Source organism: Myotis myotis, unplaced genomic scaffold (genome assembly GCF_014108235.1).
Source record: "Myotis myotis isolate mMyoMyo1 unplaced genomic scaffold, mMyoMyo1.p scaffold_m19_p_1, whole genome shotgun sequence".
In the NCBI taxonomy this organism is placed as follows: domain Eukaryota; kingdom Metazoa; phylum Chordata; class Mammalia; order Chiroptera; family Vespertilionidae; genus Myotis; species Myotis myotis.
The window spans coordinates 126,917,686-126,939,713 of NW_023416313.1; the positions used below are offsets into that span (position 1 = coordinate 126,917,686).

The window sequence follows — 22,028 nt, forward strand, 5'->3', positions numbered from 1 at the left end:
GTCACTTAGCAGCCACCTTGATTATCAAATCGACTGTCACAGTATTACAGTGCTTCTGTTCAAGTCACCCTTATTTTACTTAATAATGGCCCCAAAGAACAAGAGTAGTGATGATGGTAATTCAGGGATGCCAGAGAGAAGCCATATAGTGCTTCCTTTAAGTGAAAAGGTATTTATACTTATGAAATACAGGGGGAAAAAATACTATATGAAGGATCTGGTATGATCTCCAGATTCAGGAATCTTAGAACATACCCTCTGTGAATAAAGGGGGTTGGGGGGGGATGACTACTACTGTAATAATTTGTCTGTAATGAAGTTTTATCAGAGTGAGAGAGAAGAGCCTCATGAAAATCCTAGGTAGAGGCTGATGGAGGAGTCCATTCTCAGTAGGTGAAAGATGGAAATTTCAGTAACTTACTTGGGGGCATAAGGGTCGAAAATAACGTCAAAGTCTTCTTCCAGCTCTACAGGGCTCCTTGGCACGGTATCATCCATGCTGCGGTAAAATTTGGCAAAGGTTTCGTCATCGTCCAACTTCATCACCTCCTTAACAGATTTGCCCGTGACAGTGAGTACAGTTTCTTGCATCCCACCAACTATCAATAAACAAGCAAATAAATGACATAAATTTGTGTAAAAACATTATTCCAACTGCACCTCACAATATCTTAACAATTATACCCCCCTCCCTCCATAGTGACAGCCATAATAGTGATATCCAGGGTCCTGTGGATGCCTCCTAGGCCTTCCTTGCTTTCTCATGGAAGGACTTCCAGTGCGAACAATGCTTGCATTGTGACGTGTGGAAGACACAAGGTTGTCCTTGCTGCACACAAGCCCACTAAATTCCTTTTGCTGCTCGAAGCAGAAGTAGCCTCAGTCTCTGTATGAGGGGTCAGAAAAATGTTTTTCTGCAAAGTACACATGAAGTACACATTTTAGGCTTTACATGGGAGGCTATACGGCCTGTGTTATAACTACTCAACTCTGCTGTTGTAGTGCAACCGTGACTATAGGCAATACCTTAACAGTGGCCATGACTGTGTTCCAATAAAACTCAATTTACAAAAACAGGTGGTGAGTTGGATTAGACCCCTGGGCTAGATCACTGTTGAACTGGTTGCACTGCTTGCCTTGCCAGGTTAGTTATCCTATTACACTTTCATATTTCTGGTTTAAAGGGTTTTTTTTTTGTGTGTGTGTGTGTGTGTGTGTGTGTGTGTTTTTTTCTTTTGTATTATTTCCCACCTATTAGGGTTCAGTTTCAATGACAGGGACTCCAAAAATATAATATTTGATAAGCTTCAAGTACTGGAAATTTTAATTAAGAGATAAGGGTATTACTACATTTTATTCTTTCATTTTGTATATTCCATTGATTTTTGTACTAAAATATTTATTTCAACATATTATTTACCAAAATTTCCTTTTAGAAATGATTTGCGATTATAAGATATATCAGCTACTACCTTACTAGAAATTAACATATACAATTTAAGGTTAATCAGGCCCAGGATCATGTCGACTTTGTATAAGTAGAATAATCTGCTTTCAGGGTTAAAAGCAAAATTAAATCATGATTCTTATGGGATGACACCCCAAGATTTAGATTTTAATAAGAAATGTTATTGGGGATCCCCAATTTAGTACATTATCAAATGGATCAGAGCTTGGTAATACAATCAGGCTTGACTAGTAACTTAATGTTTAAAAAGATAACAGCAAAGATAATGCTTACAGAATAAATCGATCCAGTCATATAGAAAGAAGACAATTTAACTGAGGAGAAAGCCATCACAATTGGGACATAGAGCTTTTGAGAGAGGAGCAGGTTCTTTTATGTTTCCTTAGCTACTCACTGAAATACGAATCGCAGTGTGCTACAGGTATATAAACCAAAGCTTCCCTCTGGCTTCTGGCATGTACCTTTGTTATTCAGCCTTCTCAGAAAGGTTTCCAGCCTGTCCAACTTCAGGTCCGATTCTAACTGCATGTCTGGTCTGGCTTCAATATCTAGGCAAGTAGAAACCATCAATGAGAGAGACCCACTGAGGACTCTTCTGATCACAGAGCCCCTGGCATATCGGTGCCTTGGTGACTTACCTTCCAGGGGTTTGGAAATGGGTGTTGTGCCCCTTGTTTTACTGCAAATAGGGGACATTACTGGCGTTATGGCAGTGGGTGATGCCAAACCTGCAGAACAAACAAGGAGCTATTTAGTACCTCAGGGTCATTCCTGGAATTTCCCCTAACCCTGGTGGACCTCTCTTATCTCCAATGTACATTTTACAATTTATAGAATTTATACACAAACATGCATGTACACATACAAGTACATTTGTCAGGTGCCATGACTGTATAGGACAACTGCACATGTAGACAGAATCTGATAGTTTCTACGGACTGTAGTAGCTGATAAGCTGCCATTCCAAAATGAATAATGGGGATGTGGGGAAACATGGCCGTAACACATAAGTGGGATAAGAAGGTACAACAGTCTATCAGAATATACTTGAACAAATGGAGTGTGAGCTCTGAAGGCCCTTAGTGGTGGTGCGCATAGTTGAGGAGGAAGTCTATTTGCACCATATCCCACGGAGGAAGAGGAGAACGGGTTGTGTCGCACTGGCTGGCAGTGGCTGCCAGCACGAGTTTCCTTCCAGGCTGAGGTGAGGTAGGGACAGTCTAGCCTTTGGAGCATCACTCAGAGGAGTGTGGCTCTACTGAGCAATAACTGAAGAGTGCTAACCCTGTAGAAGAAAAGACAGAAGAGTACACAGTGAAAGTGATTTGTGATCTTTGGAAGGGCATATCCATCTCTGGTGTGGCTGGGAACCCATGATATGCTTTCTCATATATTTATCACGAAGCAGGGTGGGGAATCTTTAAAGGGAGAAATGGTAAGGGACACATGAAAGGGAAAGAAAGAAATTCCAGCATAAAAAAGGTATATGGTCAGAACAAGAAATTTTGATAAAAACAAAAATCAGCATCCCCTCTCACACACAACTTAAATAGGAGGATTTGGAAAGGAAAATAATTAGTACATTTACAAAGGACAAAATGAGGTGTTAATGTTGTTTGTATAAATGTGAAATCCTTAGATAACATTGCCACTTTAAGCATCCCTCAAAGCACATCTGAAGAAGATGAGTCACTATCACCTACAAGGAAAAATAAATTAATGAATTGCTCTGCTCCTTCCTCCTATGAGCTAGAGAAAGATGTATTGCGGCATTAAAATTTTAAGGCAAAATACTGAAATCTAGTTTAAAACTTAAGTTTTAGGTGCTATTCTAGAAGTCCTTAAGACATACATATATATGCTTGATGATGTCAACTTTTCAAATTTGATTTCATTTACCAGACCTGCAAAGGGTTTACATCAGTGAGAAAATAAATTTTTCTTGAAAGACAATAAAGATAGATGAAATTTGGTATCACAGGCTGGAGCAGTAAATCATTACCTACTAAAAGGATGCAAAAGAGACATGGAAAGGTTCATTAGCACAGAGGTCATTAACTCTAAAGTTAAAAACAGGCAACCAGGAAACCTGGCCCTCTGTACTGCCAGGGCGCCCCCTGCTGCCCATTCAGGCAGCAGCATGCAGGAGAGCTCTTGGATGTGGACCACTTCTTTCCCAGCTAGATGATGTAAGTATTTTTCTGCAATGTGAGAGGGCAAATAGATTTAAATTACACACTAAGACAAAGCACTCCCCATACCTATTTTCAATGACTTCTACTTGCAAAAACCATTACCCACTCTCTTCAGGAACATTTTCATATCCCTCTTGTTCAAAGGCACACTTTGAGTAGTTTTCTTCCAGGAGAATACTAGGATATCACAGAAAGCTTTTGGCATGCTAATTGTTACAGACACTCTAGGAATATCAAAAAGGGGAAAAGTCCTAATGAGGCTAGAGAACAGTAGAGTTTTCTGGCCTGAGAGAATGAAAATGAGAGTACAGTGTGCCTCTTGGCAATTCCCTGATACGCAGTAACTCATATGTGCCATTGTAACTAGATGAAATGCGATGTCTCAGTGACTGTAGTGTAGGGGGTTATTTTATTCTATAGTGAGTATAAACTGGATGCCATATTATGGCAAATAAAAAACAGCTGATAACGCAAGTGAAGCATATAACCCAGTAGGTGGTAACAAATATTAGGAAAATAGGGTACAGTGTTTTTCATTAGGCTACAAGTGTAAGAAAATTATTTCCTGAGCCAACAACATAGCACCTGTTAAATAAAGATGTATGATTTATTCAGGAAAATGTGAATGCAAACTCATCCACTGAGAGAGGAACTTCTTGGATCTTGCTCTCCAAGCCCACGTAAGAGCAAATATCCTTCATCTCACAGCGCTGTGGACTAGAGTAGCAGGTTTGGGTAGTAAGTGGCCTACTTACAAATAAATGTGATTTTTAAGATGAAAGAAAAATAAAAAGTCATCAGGATAAAAGTCCAGGCTAGATCTGAGCTCTGGTTCAAGTTCTCAGCTTGAATTCTTCTTGATCAATGTGGGTCTTAAGGAGCTGCTTTTGATAGCACAGGATGGGGCTCATATTAAAGTAGTTTAACATGATTACACTCTTCTGTGATTTGGTGAAAATACTCAAATGCTATCTCATTTTGTGAGAGTAAATTATCTGCCATTATCTTTTGACAATTCCAAGAATAGTTAAGAATTTGTTAGCGAGGATTATTCCACCATATTTGAGTTAATCATAAGTCAAGGGTTTTCCCCTCTCTCTCTTCCATATGCAAAGATTTATTATGAGACTACAGTGAGTTAGGCATTATTTATGAGAGAGAATCGTGAAAGATTTTGAGAAAATGGAAAGATAAACCTAGAAGAGTTAATGACAACATAAAAGAACTCTAAGTGAATGTGAAAACCTTTATCACTAACTTAGAAAATTTGTTTTTAAACAATAACCCAGAAAATAAAGGCATACGCAATAAGAGATAAAGGGATCCAAATATTAAACATTTCCTACAGGATATGGAGGCTTAAAGCTCTCTGGTGACTTTACTAACCATGTGATTCCTCAATCTCATAAATCTTTGTGTACAGGTTTCAAATTAGTTCCAAGAGCTCAGATGCAGAGAAATGACTGTCTGCAGGAAATCCCACTCCTTGAATTGGGTATATATTTTAAACATCTATTAAAACATACTTGGAAATCCAGCTTTGTAAGCCAGAGAACTCAGCTTTATGGAAAGGGACCTAGGAATTATCCTACAAGGGAGAAGAGGGAAACTCCTTCTTTATTGAGAAAGGCTAATTTGGGTTAACTGATTGCCAGCTGGCAAAAAAATGGAAATAATTTGAAAGCAATTATGGGAAAGAACTAAGATTTGTTAGCAGACTTGCAATTGCTTTTGAAACCTGTGCTCAATTTCCAAATGGCTAAGTTTTGAAATTGAATTATGCCTTTTACATTGAAGATGATGCTATGTATAAAAAGGTTTTGGTAGAAATATCTCAAAAAACTGACCCCAAAACCATTTACACAATCTCTGTTGAGATTAAAAATTAAAATATACCATGGTGCGATTGTTTTCATCGAGCTGTCACGGGCCCCCCTCCCCTCCATGGGTGATGGAGCATGTATGCACACATGTACACGAGTACAACATGCACATTCGCACACTGACCTTTCTTCACCATTCTTCCCGCCACGGTAAACTGGGTGGAGTCGTTAGCTGCCCCTTTGCCTTTTGTCTTCCAAGCTTCTTCTCTCACAGTGATGAGGTGCTTCCTCTCTTCGATAGTCATTTGGCTCTCTCGACTTTCTGTGACCTGCTGAGTTTAACATGTACAAACGAGAAAATAGAAGAGGGAAATGAAAGAGAGGTGAATTTTAGCCCATAGCATTTCGTGAGCTGAAAAGCAGGCAAACAAAGAGGATACAACACTGTCCGAAACTGGCCATATCTGTTCTGAAGTAGGTTTGCCTTCCTTACTTAAAGCTTGGATCAGAGATCACCATAAGCAATACTGAAACTTTAAATCAAAACTTAGTTGCTTTTTTTAACTATTTGTCTGGAAAATTGGAACACCAGACCAATACTTTGTAAAAATAAACAAAAATAGAGACAGCCTTCATGCCAGGACCTTTACAGGGTTTTTAAATTTGTCTGTTTTACCTATCTGGTTAAACTCAGGTGATGAGAAAATTTTATTCATATACATTATGTGTGTATATGAATATATATATGTGTGTGTGTGTTTGTATATATGCATATATATATACATATGTATTACACATATTAGCATATGTATCACAAAGAACACTATCAATTTAGAAGATCTTACCAACTAAGTACAGAGGAACATGGTCAATTATAAAGCAGGAAAAGCTGCTCAGGAGTAAGGTGCTGTAAGGTTTTCTGGAACTTGACATGCTTTTTTCTAGAGCATCTATGTTACATGGGAGTTAGGCAATCAGGGCCTAACTTGTAGGTCATAATATATCTGACATTGAGGATGAACTGTGCTACAGATATAACTTACATATATAATAAAATTTTCATGTAAAAAATACTTTTTATAAACTTCTAATTGGGGTTCTGGAGATTCCTGCCTCTTTACTTTCTAAACCATTGGTGATACTCATTTGGCCCAAGGGAAAAGCTGAGGGGACTGAGAGAGCAGGGCAAGAGGGAGAGCTCAGGCTGCTGGGGCTGAGGTCAGAGGATGAAGAGCAGGAAGGAGGGCAGAGGACAGGGCTCAAGGCAGCCAGGCCCAGAGAGAAGGGGTGTGGCCCTGAGAAAGAGTGGGTGATGGTAGTAGGGTGGTTCGGGCAGGAGGCCTCCCAATGTTGGCAGGACAGAGCTTCACTATAAACCCCTCTCTGTGAGGGCATGGCCAGGGCCTGAAGCCAGGGAGAGGGCAGGAGCCCTGGGGGCCAGTGTGGAGGAGGAGAGCCCCTCCCAGGCAGGAGCCTCTGGGCTGTCCCCTCGAGGCCATCCAGGAGGGGCTCTAAAGATGGTGGTGGCCAACCTCCTGGGTTTGTGCTTTTGTTTCACCTCAGGATCTTCTTAGACCGAGGAATGCCATTTCCGCTAAGGCATTTGGCAGTTTCCCCAGCTCCTCTTCTCTTGTAAGGACTTTTCCTTTGAATAACATGAATCAAAGTGAGGGTCAGGCCTCCAGTGACACAGTGTGAGTGCAGGGAGCCCTGAGGGGAAATACATCTGGGGCCACTGATTCTTCCTCAACTCCATCCAAGTGGCAAATCAGCTTCCCTTAACTGACCAACAGGGCATAACTCCCAGATTTGTTGGGGTGGCGGGGGGCGGGGGGGGGGGGGCTTCTTAAAGCCCTGGGATGATGGAGGCAGTGCAGGAAACAGGTCTTTCCTGCCTTTCCAGCAGCATAAAAACATGCCTGCGCTGACACCAGCTGGCTTAAGCCACGAATATGGACTTTGCCATCATCTCGTTTAGGAGTCTTCCTTTTACAGACTTCTTCCACAGAGCAATCATAGCCAGAACTGGTTCTAAGATCTTTGGTCACTTAAATTAGGTTAAAAACCTTTTAATAAAGAGACAGGGCAACAAAAGACAATGCATGATCCTGGCTTGAATCCTAAATAGGGTGTGGGAGTGGGTAAAAGGGAAGTCATTAGGGAGAAATTGACAAAATTGAAATATGAATCATGGATTAAACATTCTATCAATGCGGTGTTTCCTCATCTTGATGACTGTATTATAGTTATGGAAGTGTGCTTCCCCCTCCTCCCCATATTCATTGGCTGAAAGCTAATCCCTAATGTGATGGTATTGGGTGGTGATATCTAATATATAAAAAGCTAATGTGCTAAGTGTCCCTCCGCCTGTCTGACTGGTCGCTATGATGAGCACTGACCCCCAGGGGGCAGACGCTCAACTCAGGAGCTGCCGAGCTGCAGTAACTTGGCAGCGGCGGTTCTCGGGTGATGCACCCTGAAACGAGAGGAGGGAGCCTGATTCCTCGTGGGGCCTTGTGATTCCACCTTTGACCATGGGTAATGTTGTTGCTGGGGCACTGTAGGCCCTGAATCTGGTTTACTGCACACTTGCGTTTGCGTTCCAACCCTGTACAACAGCAACTTTGCAGAGTGCCCTCTCGTACTCCAGGACCCCTCTGGGGATGTCAGAGAGCCGGTTTTGGTCCAATCCCTGCAGGCCAGGCCAAGGGACCCCACTACCGGAGGGACCCTGCTCACTCCATGCACACCCTTCGATCTATGGCACCACCCCAGGTGTGCCACCAGGGAGGGCTCAAGGGAGGTTGGCTACAGGGCGTGTCTGGCCCGTCTTGCCCAGTTCTGCCCCGCAGGCCACTTTCTAATTAATTTCCTTTCAGTGTGCATGAATCCTTACACTGGGCCACTAGTAAATATATAAGGGGAAAGCAGCCAGCCAGCACTGGGGTGGGGGATGGAGAGAGGAAGGGTGAGAGGAGTTGGGAAGGGAGCAAATGTCAACATATCAATCTGGTAAAAGCCCTAGCTGGTTTGGCTCAGTGGATAGAGCATCGGCCTGTGGACTGAAGGGTCCCGGGTTCAATTCCAACCAAGGGCACATACCTGGGTTGCGGGTTTGATCCCCAGTAGGGGGCGTGCAGGAGGCAGCCGATCAATGATTCTCTCTCATTGATGTTTCTCTCTCTCTCTTATTCCCCTTTCCTCTCTGAAGTCAATAAAGAAATATATTTTTAAAATAAATAAATAAATAAAAATAAACCTGGTAAAAGATATGAGAATACCCTGTCTCTATGATGACTTTTTTTTTATAAGTTTTAAATTTTATTAAAATAGTTATCAAAAATGTTTAAAATCCTTTTTTTTTTTAACTTTCCCACTTGCAATTGTCAAAATGGCCCTAATTCCAAGTAACTCTGTGAATCACATACCCTTCTTAAATAAACTATGAGGTTGACTTGCCAGGAGGATTTCATCAAAATTCATAAAAGAAAATTAATTTTCTTTGAAGTCCCAGGAGTGAATTTTAAGCAAATCAATATAGCACTTGACTTAAATATTTTGGGAAAAAAAAACATATAATGTGCCAAGGTTTGCTTGTCCAAGGATCCAGACATCACTGCTCTGTAGTGAACTCAGTAGCCTCTCCAAGGTCCTGGGTGTGGTAGTGGGGTATGGTTAATGACTCAGAAAATTGGTATTCCCAAGTCAGCAATTCCATTCCCCAAAGCACTGGGACTCCCCTGGAGCTCCTTTGAGAATGTGACACATAGGAGCCTTGGAATGATACAGCTGTTTCATCTGTGTTAAGAAGGCATATTTTTTATTCCCTTCTAAATTATAACATTAAACATAAAAGGTTTTGTTTCTCTAGAAGTTTCACCTTAATTCTGCTACTTAGTGGGGTTGGTTTAGGGCCCACTAATTCCTGCTATCTCACTCTACATGACTCTCCAATGAAATAAGAAAAATATCCTATATAATAAAAGCCCAGCGACCAAATGGCAGAATGACCAGAACGACTAGTCGACCAGTTGCTATGATGCGCACTGTCAGTTTGCTCCCACAGGGGGAGCATCACTCAGTCAGAAGCCAGGCTCACGGCTGGAGAGTGGAGTGGCAGTGGCAGGAGCATCTCCAGTCTCCCCGGCAGGCGGACATCCCCTGAGGGGTCCCGGACTGCGAGAGGGTGCAGGCCGGGCTGAGGGACCCCCCCCTCCCCAGTGCACGAATGTTGTGCACTGTGCCTCTAAATAGCTTATATATTCACTGGAGAATCTAATAAAAAAATTGTTCTAAGTTGTTATTAAATTATAGAACTCAAAATGTGAAAACAAATAAGATGGACATCTCTGTCCATTTACTTTTCTTTTTTTAGCTTAAGACTTCATTATTGTACTGTTTTAACTTTCTAAGTTTTTCTTCCCCACTTAGAGAAGGACATAATACATATTGCAGTAAATATTGGGTCATTTTTCCAGGTTTATCCAGGTTTAGTCAACGACATTTAGGATTTCCAGGAATAGTAAGAAAGAGTTGTCAGAATATAAATAGAAGCCCTAGCCAACCTGTGCTTCACTTGTTCCAACACAGACTCCATGAATGAAGTGTGCAGAGATGGAGATGGAGAGGGGAGGAAACGTGTGTGTGTTTAAAAGTCAGTCAAACAATTGAGAAGAGAAGATATTCTTAGGGATGGACAGGGACCTAGCAGAACACAGCTTGAAACTGTGCAAAGGGTTGTCCTGCAAAAATGTTTTTAGGCTACCACACTGTTACTGATGGGTTTGCTTCTACATACCTACAGTTGACTCTTGAACATCATGGGTTTGAACTGCATGGGTCCATTTACCTGTGATTTTTTTTCAATAAATGCTGTAAATGTAGTTTCTCTTCCTTCTGATTTTTCTTAATAACATTTTCTTTTCCCTTGGTGTACTTTATGGTAAGAATACACATAACATACAAAATATGTTAAATGAGTTGAATTTTATCTATAAGGTTTCTGGTCAGCAGTAGGCTACTAGTAGTCAAAAGTTATGTATGGATTTTCAACTGTGTGGGTGGGAGGTCTGTAGTCCTAACTGCTGCATTGATCTAGAGTCAACTGTACTAAGAAATTATAGTGCAACTCTCGCTACATGTTTCTGACACAGTGAGCTAATACAAGGGAGAGTGGAACTAACCTGTATTATAGGATTAGTGCAATCTTAAGAATAAATTCTCCAATAACTGGAGAGCTTTATGGGTTGAAAATATTGTGATGTGGCTTTAAAATTTTTTTATCTTATTCACATCTACTTAAACTAAATTATAGAAATGATCCAAGAACATGTTAAGTAACAGAAATAAGGTAAAGTGACAAAAGTACTTCTCAGTTTTCAAAAATGCTATTACCACTTAGAAATCTGTGCACTATTAAAAAAATTAGCTTTCTCCCTGTCTTAAGTGATTTCCAACCAAAATGAGGGCATGCAGCCCCAAGTAGTCAGAACAAAACATGAAGAAGATCTCAACTACGTGCAGACCTCAAAGTAACCATAACTTGGTTTGTCACCATCCACCAGCTTCTAAAATAAGAGGAGGGGAATTAAGGAAAATCTTATTCTGGTACAGCCCTGAGGCATGTGAGGAAGAAGACATTGTATGCTGAAGCTTAATCAAGAGACAAACAGTTCATTAGACACACTGTGTGTTCTGTGTAAGTGCTGTTTTCTTCTCTGAGCCTTTGAGTCATTGGATGCTGACACCAGGACTGCCAAGGAAAGGAGTCTCCTGACATCTGGGAAAACTGACAAGCTTGTGCCACTAACTGGTACATAAAATACTTATCTGGGAAGGCTGTCAAGAAGTAAAAATAAAAAAGTTTTAAGACATTTTTAACTTTCAAGTGATAAAACATAGATTGCCTCCAGTAAATATATTTTTAACTTAAAAATAAGAACTCTTATAACTCAGCAATAAGAAAACAACCAATTAAAAAATAGTAAAAATATCTCACCAGACATTTCATTCAAGAAGATATACAGATGGCAAATAAATACATGCAAAGATGCTCTACATCATATGCCACCAGGGAAATGCAAGTTAAAACAACGAGATACTGCTACACACCTATTACAATAGCAAAATTCCAAAATCTTGTACCCACCAAATGCTGGTGAGGATGTGGAGCAACAGAAACCCTCATTCGTTGCTGGTGGATATGTAAGACAGTTTGAAAGACAGTTTGGCAATTTGTTACAAAATTAAACATACTCCTACCACATGATCCAGTAATTGGCTCATTAATACCCAAAGGAGTTGAAAAACTTCTAGCTACACACACACAAAAAGAACACTGATATATGGATATTTATTGAAGCTTTTTTCATAATTGCCAAAACTAGGAAACCCTTTGGTAGGTAAATGGATAAGCAAATTGTGTTACATCCAGACAAGGAATATTATTCAGCACAAAAAAGAAATGAGCTATCAAATAATGAAAACACATAGAGGAACCTTAAGTGCATATTACTGCGTGAAAGAAGCCAATCTGAAAAGGCTGAATGATTCCAACTATACAACTTTCAGGAAAAGGCAAAACTACGGTAACAATAGAAAGATCAGTGATTGTCAAGGATTGGGGGTGTGGAGAGAAGGGATAAATAGGCAGAGCACAGAGGGTTTTTAGGGCAGTGGAATTATTCTGCATGGTGCTATACTGACAGCTACAAACTATTACACACTGGTCCAAACCCACAGAATGCACACCACCACGAATGAACCCAAATGTAAACTATGGACTTTGGGGGATAATGATGTGTCAGTGTAGGTTCATCAACTGTAACCAATGTATGTCTCTGATGGGGATGCTGATAGTGGGAAAGGCTATGTGCATGGTGGCGGGTACTTTTTGCCCAATTCTGCTGTGAACCTAAAACTTCTCTAAAAACAGTCTATTAAAAAAGTATATATGTATATAATATAAATGTTTTATATTTAAGGAGCTCAACAATACATCTTTTAATTTAAAGTTGACTTATTTAGAAGAAATAACTCATGTGCCCCCTCTAATTTCAACCTCATTTTTGGGTGGACACTGACTGGCTATGTGAGGCTGGCTCACAGACCAGCATGCCTAACTTCAGAGGAAAGGAACCAAGGAGGGTGAGGGAAAAGTCCACCTGCAGGAGTAGAAACGGGGAGTTTCCATGTGTAAAGATGCGAGATACAGACAGAAGGGCCCTCAGAAACCTCTCCCTAGCAGCACTGTTGATTTCATGTTTGAAATCCTGCACCTAACACTCAAAGCCTGTTTTATCACTACCAGGCCTAAGGGGACAGTACAGTCATGAAATTTTTGCAGAGGGCACCTTAGAGCAAATAAAGTCCCTAAAAAGGAAATGACTGGGCCAGGTCCCATTGATGGAGGAGAGGAGAATATGGGGCTCATGGCAAAGTGTATGTGGCTGCTTTTCATAGCTCTTCTGACACCAGAGACATTCCAAGGGGAATAAAAACCAATCATGGAGGCAAAGTGGGGTAGAGACTCCTGCAAAAATGTCAACATTAGAAAACCAAACATGGGTATTTTTAGCTTTAAAAATTATCACATATTAGGCACCAACAGAAGCCTTGAGCCAGGCCAGGTCCCTCCTCTGGGGTGGGGTTCAGATGGGGTACAGTGGGTAGGAAGCAGGAGGCTTTGGTTTTTCATTTCAATAGAACCACTGCAACCAGCTCACGCCACACTAGCCCCTTCCTCCCTGTCCCTTCCACACCCCACACTGCCTCCACCTTATTCATCCTCCTTGTTCATCAAGCTAAGCAAGATGGCATTATTGCTGAGCTGGAGCAAGGAACTCTCTGGAGCAGCGGTCGCCAGCCTTTCAGACCTCATGGACCACCTGTGGTCCGTGGACCACCGGTTGGCGACCGCTGCTCTGGAGTATTTCTTGAACCAGTTTCATGATTATGAAGTGAATTAATATCATCAGGTCTATCTGAAAGTCTGAGCCAAATATATGATATATGTGACTGACTATAAATATATGAACTGATCACACACACACACACACACACACACACACACACACACACACACACGCAGCAGTAACTTCCCTAAATGAAACAAGCTTCCCTACTGCTCAGAAATTGCAATGAGGCTTAATATGTTTAAGCTTTCCTCACCTGATTAATAGATACAAAAGACAGGTGTTTATGGGCAGCAGGTATAGTAGGAGAATAAGTAGAAGCATATACAGGTTCCTATAGAGCAAAGGGAGAGGATTAGAGGTGAGAAGACTTATCAGATCCGGGTGGGGAGGGGGGGAGACAAAAACAACGATTTCTCTAACAGAATGTTAATTTCTCATTGCAATTTCAGTTAGCTTTTCAAAAGAGTCCTTCCCATTTGTTCATTTTTTAGAATACTGAAATAAATCCACAAGTACAATAAGAATACTCTAGTCAGTTTTATGATCTATAGAAGATACTCAGTTATAGAAAGGGAACCATAAGTTTAATTGAGTTTTAACATTTACCATAAAATATCTACTTCAAAGCCTTTCAAATTTTTTCATGATATGCTAAAAAAAAAAAATTAAGGACACAGGATAGCTTCCCACTCTGAATGAAAGTGACATCTTGCCTTGGGATAAGAAACCAAACCCAGAGGGCACTAAGGGAGCCACCCCTGTGAGAATTATAGCTGGCAGGCATATTGCTGTAACCCAGGGACACCTGTATTAGAGTCAGGCTTACCCAAAGCAGTTTAGAAACGATACTATCATCTGTAAATCTTCCGTCTTCCTACAGGTTAAAACAGATAGGTAACATTGCAGAGTGTCAGAAGAGCTGGGTCAAGTTAAGATGTGATAACCATTTGCCAGGATTTTGTGCCTGGGTTCAGCCAGAGGCATGCATGTACTCACATTGGCAGGCGACACACCAGGCAAGCCCTGCCCCACCCCCACCCTGCCCCATCAGCATGCTAAACTTTAACTTGGGCTCTTTCTTCCTCCTCCCCCTGCTCTTTAAACTGACTTCACTCCTCAGCTGTGATTTGGAATTTCAATGACAGCAGGAATGAGAACGTGCATGTAGCAGATTTACAGTACCTTCCTTAAATGTTCAGAGACTCATTCTGGGGACATCATAGATCTTAGCTTAATTATCTTTATAATGGTATTTTTTGTGTGTGTTTTCTTGTATTTTTTTTAATTTATGTTTGTCATTGAACATATTACAGATGTCCCCCTTTTTCCCACCACTGTCGCTCTCTTCCCCACTCCAGCCCCCACCTGAGGCCTTCAGCACACTACCGTCTGTGCACGGGTTATGCTTATATGCATAGAAATTCTTTGGTTAATCTCTTCTCACCCTCACGAACCCTTCCTTCTGAGATTCCTCAGTCTGTTCCATGCTCCCATGTCTCTGGATCTATTTTGTCTGTCAGTTTATTTTGTTCATTAGATTCCACATATAAATGAGATCATGTGATTTTGTCTTTCTCTGACTGGCTTATTTCACTTAGCATAATAATCTCTGTGACCTGACCTTACTGAAGGATAGCAAATATCAAATCATAATTTGTGACCCAGAAGTAGACCCAGGATTGTAATGACAAACTCTGTACACGGTTTTTATTTCCTAAAAAAGTCTGATATCCCCAGTGATTATCTTAACAAAGGGGCATGGGATTTACTATCTGTATGCCAACATGGGCTGTAATTTAAAAGAGTTATTTGCTTAAAATAAGTAACTGCAATGTTGCTGTAACAAAGAAACTTCTGCCAAATTACTTCTTCAAAATGTCACTTTGTTTCATTGCATTCACCCTTTTGATGGAATGAATTTCACTGCAGGAAACTGTCCACAGATTGTGCCCCTGTGCACACATTCCACAAATCTACAAACCAAATGGCTTTAAAACCAATTATATATGCTATAAAAGCAAAAACGTTTAAGTCAGGTTAGCACTGCCCTGAAATAAGCCAAGAACAGGAGAAAGAAAAGAGGAGGAAAGAAAGGTGGTAAGGGAGATAGGAAGAGAGCAGAGAGACGGAACCTGAACTCTTTGTCAGAGGAAAGGACAGAGTCAGCTCCCTAAGTAATTAGTGCTCCAATTTATCAACTCTGTTTTGGGGGACAGATTTGGAAATCAAGGAACTGCTGTTAAGTTATATATTCCCTGAGAAATGACTGATATTCCAGTAGGAAAAGGAATTGACTTAGTTTCCCAAATCGATTCATGGGCGTAAAGAATATTTTCTTACCACATACGCTCCCGAATGAGATGCTGGCTACTGCGCCACAAATTTGTATTCTTTTGGGATAAACCCTTTGACAGAAACAAAGCAGCTATAGATTTTTAAGGCAATGTTTACATTTTTAATGTGGTTACTAAATAACGTAAAATTACTATGTTTATTGGACAGCAATTATTTTCACAGGGGCAGTGGAAGCAATTTAGAATCCTGTCTCTGTTTCCTGCCTCCTGTATTTCCATAGGCTACAACTCATAGGACTATGCCTACTGCACACAAAAGCTTGAGGGGACTAAGTATAAAATGTGTGGTAACCACGAATATGTGCTGTTTGATGAAATTGTGCAGAAAATGATGACCCAGCTGTAAAGCCAGCTCCTTTCCACCTTGGTGGAAAAGACGGAAGGTTCTGGTGCTCACTCCCCTGAGCCGGCCCACACAGCGAGGTCCCACCTGCACATACCACAGGTCAAGACTGTCCTTGTTCTCCAGGGCAGCATTCAGACACCAGCACGCAGTGGTGTTTCTCAAGCACTCCCCGGATGTCTGGGGACTGTCTTAAGACAGATCAGGTTTAAGGCACCTCACATCTGAGCAGAGTGGAGGTGTGACAGAAATGTACTGCTGGCCCTTGGGGGGAATTCAAGGCAAGGACTTATCAGAGGCCATGTGAAACCATTTGTTCTCCACAGAACTTGAGATGTCTCACTGTCTGCTACGAAAGCCTAAAATAGATCGACTTATTTTAACTTCAAAGAGCTGATTGTCTCTGGCCAAAGTGAATGAGGTCACTGAGGACGGGTGGAGCAGTGAGTTCACCATTGCTTCCATTAGTCCAGAGCATCATTCACACTCAAGCCCAGTCATGCTCAGAGCCCCAGTGCTTCTGTTGACTGGGATTTCCACTCTACCGGCAACTGCAATCACCTACTCCCATCACTTGACTTCTAAGTCCCTTAGTCAAGTGTTAAGGTAGTTCAGATCACTTCCTCTACTCACAGCCTCTGGTTTGCAGAGCCTCAAATGACCTGTCTTCTTAGTGGGTGGAGCATTTATCTCCTTCCACTCTCCGTGATGAATCTATCTAGCTTTGTGTTTTGTAGCTTTATTTGAATTTTCACCTGGCCATTGCGCCTGCCATCTTCTCAGGCTTCTTTGTATCTTCCAAAATGACATAAGTGTTAGAGTTATTTTTGAACTACTGATTTCAAGACTTTTAAAAATAAAGTTTGTGGGCAATGGGACGTAGTTGAAGGGCCCAATTTTCTTTCACTTCAGGATCTCATTCTTAAAATCTCATTCTTTACATGTATGCAAATCCAAAAATCACATGGGATTTTATTTGAGAAATTTACTAATGACTGAGAATTAAATGTTTTAAGTCATTATCTTTAATATCATGTATGTTTCAAAAGAGAGAATTCAAATTGCTATTCCAATTTGACCTATAAAGACACAGAAATACTATATAAAATAGTGTCAGAACTCCCACTTCACAGTTCTGTGTGCAAGCATATTTGTAAGTTTCTTAATGTATAAGGGCCACATTCACAATTTCCCTCTTTTACAGATGCTTAAGTTGGTTTAGAACTAGAAGGGGTCCTGGTGATCATCTGGTAGAAAGTTTTTTCTTTTCTGTTTGAAGACTTTTGATGCTGCCTGTGGATGTGCCTGCCCCAGGTGTTCCCCTTGCCTCCAGCCAGCAAGACTTCGGCAATCACCAGGCCAAGCAGCAGGAAAGCCAATATCTGTTTGAAAGTGTGCACTAACTGGTCAAATGCTGGTCATCATTACATTAGTAATTTAACAAATAATCACTACTTCTGCATATCAAATCCTTGCCTGTAATGATAACAATCCATTACTTAATTTTATTTAAGCTTGTAATATATCTTCCTGTATATTCTCAATAAAAGGCATACCTACTCATTGTGAAATATGCTTACAATTATGAAATAAGGTTTCACTGACCACAAAATTATGTCCCTATTTTGTATATTTAGGTTTTAAATCTCAGTATAGGACATTTAAGTCCATACTTTATATGCAACGTATAAAGTGTTAGTGGTCAATTAAAGTTGTTCATTATAAAGGCTTTAATAATATTGTAGAGTCAGAATTCATTTAAGAAGGTTTTAAATTGCCGAAACCGGTTTGGCTCAGTGGATAGAGCGTCGGCCTGCGGACTGAAAGGTCCTAGGTTTGATTCTGGTCAAGGGCATGTACCTGGGTTGCGGGCACATCCTCAGTAGGAGATGTGCAGGAGGCGGCTGATAGATGTTTCTCTCTCATCGATGTTTCTAACTATCTCTCTCCCTTCCTCTCTGTAAAAAATCAATAAAATATATTAAAAAAAAAAAGAAGGTTTTAAACTGAAGTAAAAGTACACACTTCAGAATTTAGGAACTTGTTTGCCAATACATTATGCAGGTGGTGCTATTTCCAGTTCTATGACATCTCAAGACTTTACCTTTTGATCACCTGAAGCTGCTGTGAAACAGACTTTAAGTGTGAACTCAACAAGCAAGGAAGTGCTAGCGCCTCACAGAGCAGTCAGTGATCAGTGAAGTCTTGCATGCCTGTTTGATGCACTTCCGAGCATGATGTCAGTGCTTTTCCTAACACGGAAAACGTTACCTTCTTCTTGAGTGACTGTTCCACTTCTTGTATGTGCAGGCTACTCGCAACAGTCGCTTTGCCGTACTCCTGCTTTCTGGTAAGTCTGTTTTTCCAATCTTCCTCCCCACTCTTCTTCAGCAGTGCTAATCTAAGAGGAAAACATGTCAACCGAAGAGTTCAGCAACAAACTCTTACTTGTAATAAAACCATAATGTAGATAACTTAGAAGTCTTTGGCTATTAAATAACCACAGTTACCTAATTTTAATCTCTCTAAATTTCACTTATTCTGAAGTATGTCTAAAAAAATAATATAGGCATCCCCTTTCTAAGATGGCCCCAAAGATTTTAAAGTTGACAGAAATGCAAAGCTGTAATTTGACTTGCCAGATAAAAACTGCATTATCATTCCACTAAAGGAATAGCTGTGATTTTTCCTTCTTTTTGGGCTGAGGGCATGACCCCTGAGAAACATGTATGCTAATGGCCCCTTTTGGTCACTTGAAACAACATTTAATGACTTGCTAGGTAGTAACTTACTTGCAGAAAATATAGCAGAAATTGGTTTAAAAACTTAAAAGCTGACAATCTCTTCATATCATATCTTTCAATTACAGGGAAAGATGTTTAAGATTGTTTCTCTTCCTGTATCCTAAGCCCTGTTTTTCCCCTCCGAACAAACTTGGTCTTTCCAATCTATCCTCTTAATACAGAAGCTTCTCTACAAACCCACTTTAAAAATTATTACTTCAACTTTCCTCAGGGGAAAGCTATACATAAAAAAAGAATCTAATTAACTGAGACTTTTACCTAACCTACTTTATTTCAACTCTAGTGTGACTTGATATTAAGCTGGTTGGATGTTATAACCTGTGAAAGGTTCTTTTGGTGAACATGAGGCTGTTTCAGCTGACTCTATTATAGCGAGTGAAGAATACTTACCAGTGGTTCTCAACCTTCTGGCCCTTTAAATACAGTTCCTCATGTTGTGACCCAACCATAAAATTATTTTCCTTGCTACTTCATAACTGTAATGTTGCTACTGTTAGGAATCGTAATGTAAATATCTGTTATGCAGGATGGTCTTAGGTGACCCCTGTGAAAGGGTAGTTCGACCGCCAAAGGGGTCGCGACCCACAGGTTGAGAACTGCTGACTTGGACAAACATGGAAAAGATAAAAGGCAAAAAAAAAAATGGTGATCCTTAAACTCAGATGAGCTGATGCTCAACAACTTTAAAGATTGGGGAAAAAAATGATTAAACCCCCTTTAGACTCTCTTGCCCTCTCTGCCCAGCCTGCTGGGGCATGCCTTTTAAATATCATTAACACATGCCCACAAACAGCACAGCAGCTCGTAGCCTGGCTGTCAACTTGGGTTAAGTAGCCTGGTCTCCCTTTCTTATTGGTCATTTTGGGAACTGGACTAGATGGTCTCAAAGGGCCCTTCAATTAAGTTTCCTGATTCAATTAAATATTTGAATTGGAGATGGGATGTGATATACTCCATGATAAAAGTTTTGTTAAACAAATAAGAAAAATTTTGCAGTACTTAATAACCCATCTACATTTATAAATTCATACATAATCACACCTTATACTTGCCCATTCATTCAGTCAAATAATGGAAAGTAAGCCATGAAGAAAAGAACCCCCGCAAAGTGGGCAGGAGTTTCAGATCCCCACCCCAATCACTTCCTTCCCCTTCTTTTCTCTTCTTTTATGCTTCGTTACAGCAGTTAGACCTCAAATGTCCATTCCATAAAACTGGTATAATGCCTGTGATATTGTGATTTATAAGAAGAAATAGATAATTTGTCTTTGGCCCAGTTTCTGGCACGGAACTCCTAAAACTCCTGGAATTTCCTAAGTGGTGAGAGCCATAAAGTGTCTTTTATTATTAATGGCGTGACTTTTGGGAAGCACATGAGTATAGGGGCTGATGCCAGGAAAACCAACCATGTGATTAGAAGGCTGAAACTTTTAGCTCTACCCCTTGACCTCTCCAGAGGGGAGAGAGCCTGAAGATTAAATCATTGACTATTTGCAACTGAACTTAATAGTGCTTATGTAATGAAGCCTTCATAAAAACCCAAAAGAACAGGGTTCAGAGAGCTCTTGAGTTGGTGGAACATGGAGACTTGGGGAGAGTGGTGTGCTTGGAGAGAGAGGATGTGGAAGCTCTATGCCCATTCCCACACACCTTGCCCTACACATCTCTTCCATTGGCTGTTCCTGAGTCACATGCTTTCATGGTAAACTAGTAATGTAGTAAGTGTTTCTCTGAGTTCTATGAGCTGCTCTAGCAAATTAATCAACCCAAGGAGGGGGTCGTGGGAACCTCTGAATTATAGCTAGTAAGAAGTACAACCTGGACTTGTGACTGGCATCTGAATTGGGGGTGGGAGGCAGTCTTGTAGGACTGAGACTTTAACCTGTGGTATCTGATGCTAACTCCAGATAGAGTGTCAGAATTGAGTTGAATTATAGGACACCCAGCTGGTGTTAGAATTGCTTGGCTATGGGAGAAAAAACACATATATTGGAAATTGAAGTCAGAATCTTACTAAGAGAGCCCCCATTTGGCTCAAGAATCAATTTAGCCTTAAATTCTATAATCAATGATGTTTGACAAGACTCTGCAGGGTACAAGAGCTAGTTCATGTACTTGAAAACAAATTCTAAATTCCTTTCAGTGTTTTCATCTGAAGTTCAGTCTATATATACCTAAGCTTTATCTTTTCTCCAATTATCCTCAATGAGTCAGCTTTTTCTAATAAAAAAGAAGAATCTAACAAAATTAAATCATGAAAAGATATAATTAGTATTTGCATACTGCAATAGAGCTTTCAGAGTTTTCAAAGTATCTATACATGGGACTTTCAAAAAGTAAATGTGCCAGTATTTTTACAGCCAAATAAAGAGGTGCTTCTAATTCATCATCCTGTGCAGACAGACAGTCATCTCACATCTTTCATACAAACTGGTCTCGTCTCTTCACCCTTGATGTAGACCAGTAGTAATTCATCTTGGCCATCTACACTTTTAAACCAATTAGATTTGATTTCGAATGATTTGAGAGAATTTAAAAAAATAAGAAATTCATCCTCAGGAATTGGGTTTATTAAAAATCATGCATTACAGTTTTTGAGGACCTTCTCAAAAAAAAAAGCTCCCAATTCCTTGGAGCAATGACAACATCATCTAAATAATCATTTGGTTTCCCTGGTGTCTGATTGAGGAATTAAAAACTGACTTAGAAAAAAAAATGAGTTGTGTAATCTTTAATCACTTATTAGTCTACCTTATAATCTGCTGATCTGCATAGCAGCCTCTAAGAAACTAAATATTGCTATTACCAATCTGACAGAAAAGGAACAATGCATGCAGGCCCAGGGTTTGGTTGACAGGAGCCACACTCTGTGTCAATAGGACAGGGAGCTGTGGCTCCAAACCAGGCATGTCCTGCCTTCTGCCAGGCTGGTGTCACAGCATTAGCGCATGAGCTGACCAGACACAGTTTGCCCTCAGGTTTCTGGGGCAGCACAGCCTCTGGCTTTCTTATAATGTTCTCCCTACATCCCGGGTTGGCCTTCAAAGATTCCTCCATTCCAAGAACCTGAAACCTTGCTTCTGGATGTGCTGGCAGGGCCATCATCAGGGACTTCCAAAGACTAC

At 40.5% G+C, this 22,028-nt stretch overlaps 1 protein-coding gene across 21 annotated transcripts in view; it reads right to left on the minus strand.

Moving 5' to 3' along the window:
* SVIL (supervillin) overlaps nt 1-22,028 on the minus strand; it is a 270,513-nt gene that overhangs the window by 36,387 nt on the left and 212,098 nt on the right. For 13 of the 21 annotated variants that reach the window (XM_036351637.1, XM_036351645.1, XM_036351617.1 and 10 more), the window contains 7 exons: nt 18,371-18,500; nt 14,229-14,276; nt 13,656-13,733; nt 5,671-5,818; nt 2,107-2,196; nt 1,930-2,016; nt 422-599 (listed from right to left, as the gene is read on the minus strand). In XM_036351637.1, coding sequence (XP_036207530.1) covers nt 422-599; nt 1,930-2,016; nt 2,107-2,196; nt 5,671-5,818; nt 13,656-13,733; nt 14,229-14,276; nt 18,371-18,500 — 759 coding nt within the window. The remainder of the gene's footprint in view (nt 1-421; nt 600-1,929; nt 2,017-2,106; nt 2,197-5,670; nt 5,819-13,655; nt 13,734-14,228; nt 14,277-18,370; nt 18,501-22,028) is intronic. The other 8 variants (XM_036351693.1, XM_036351719.1, XM_036351727.1 and 5 more) reach the window with 4 other exon arrangements.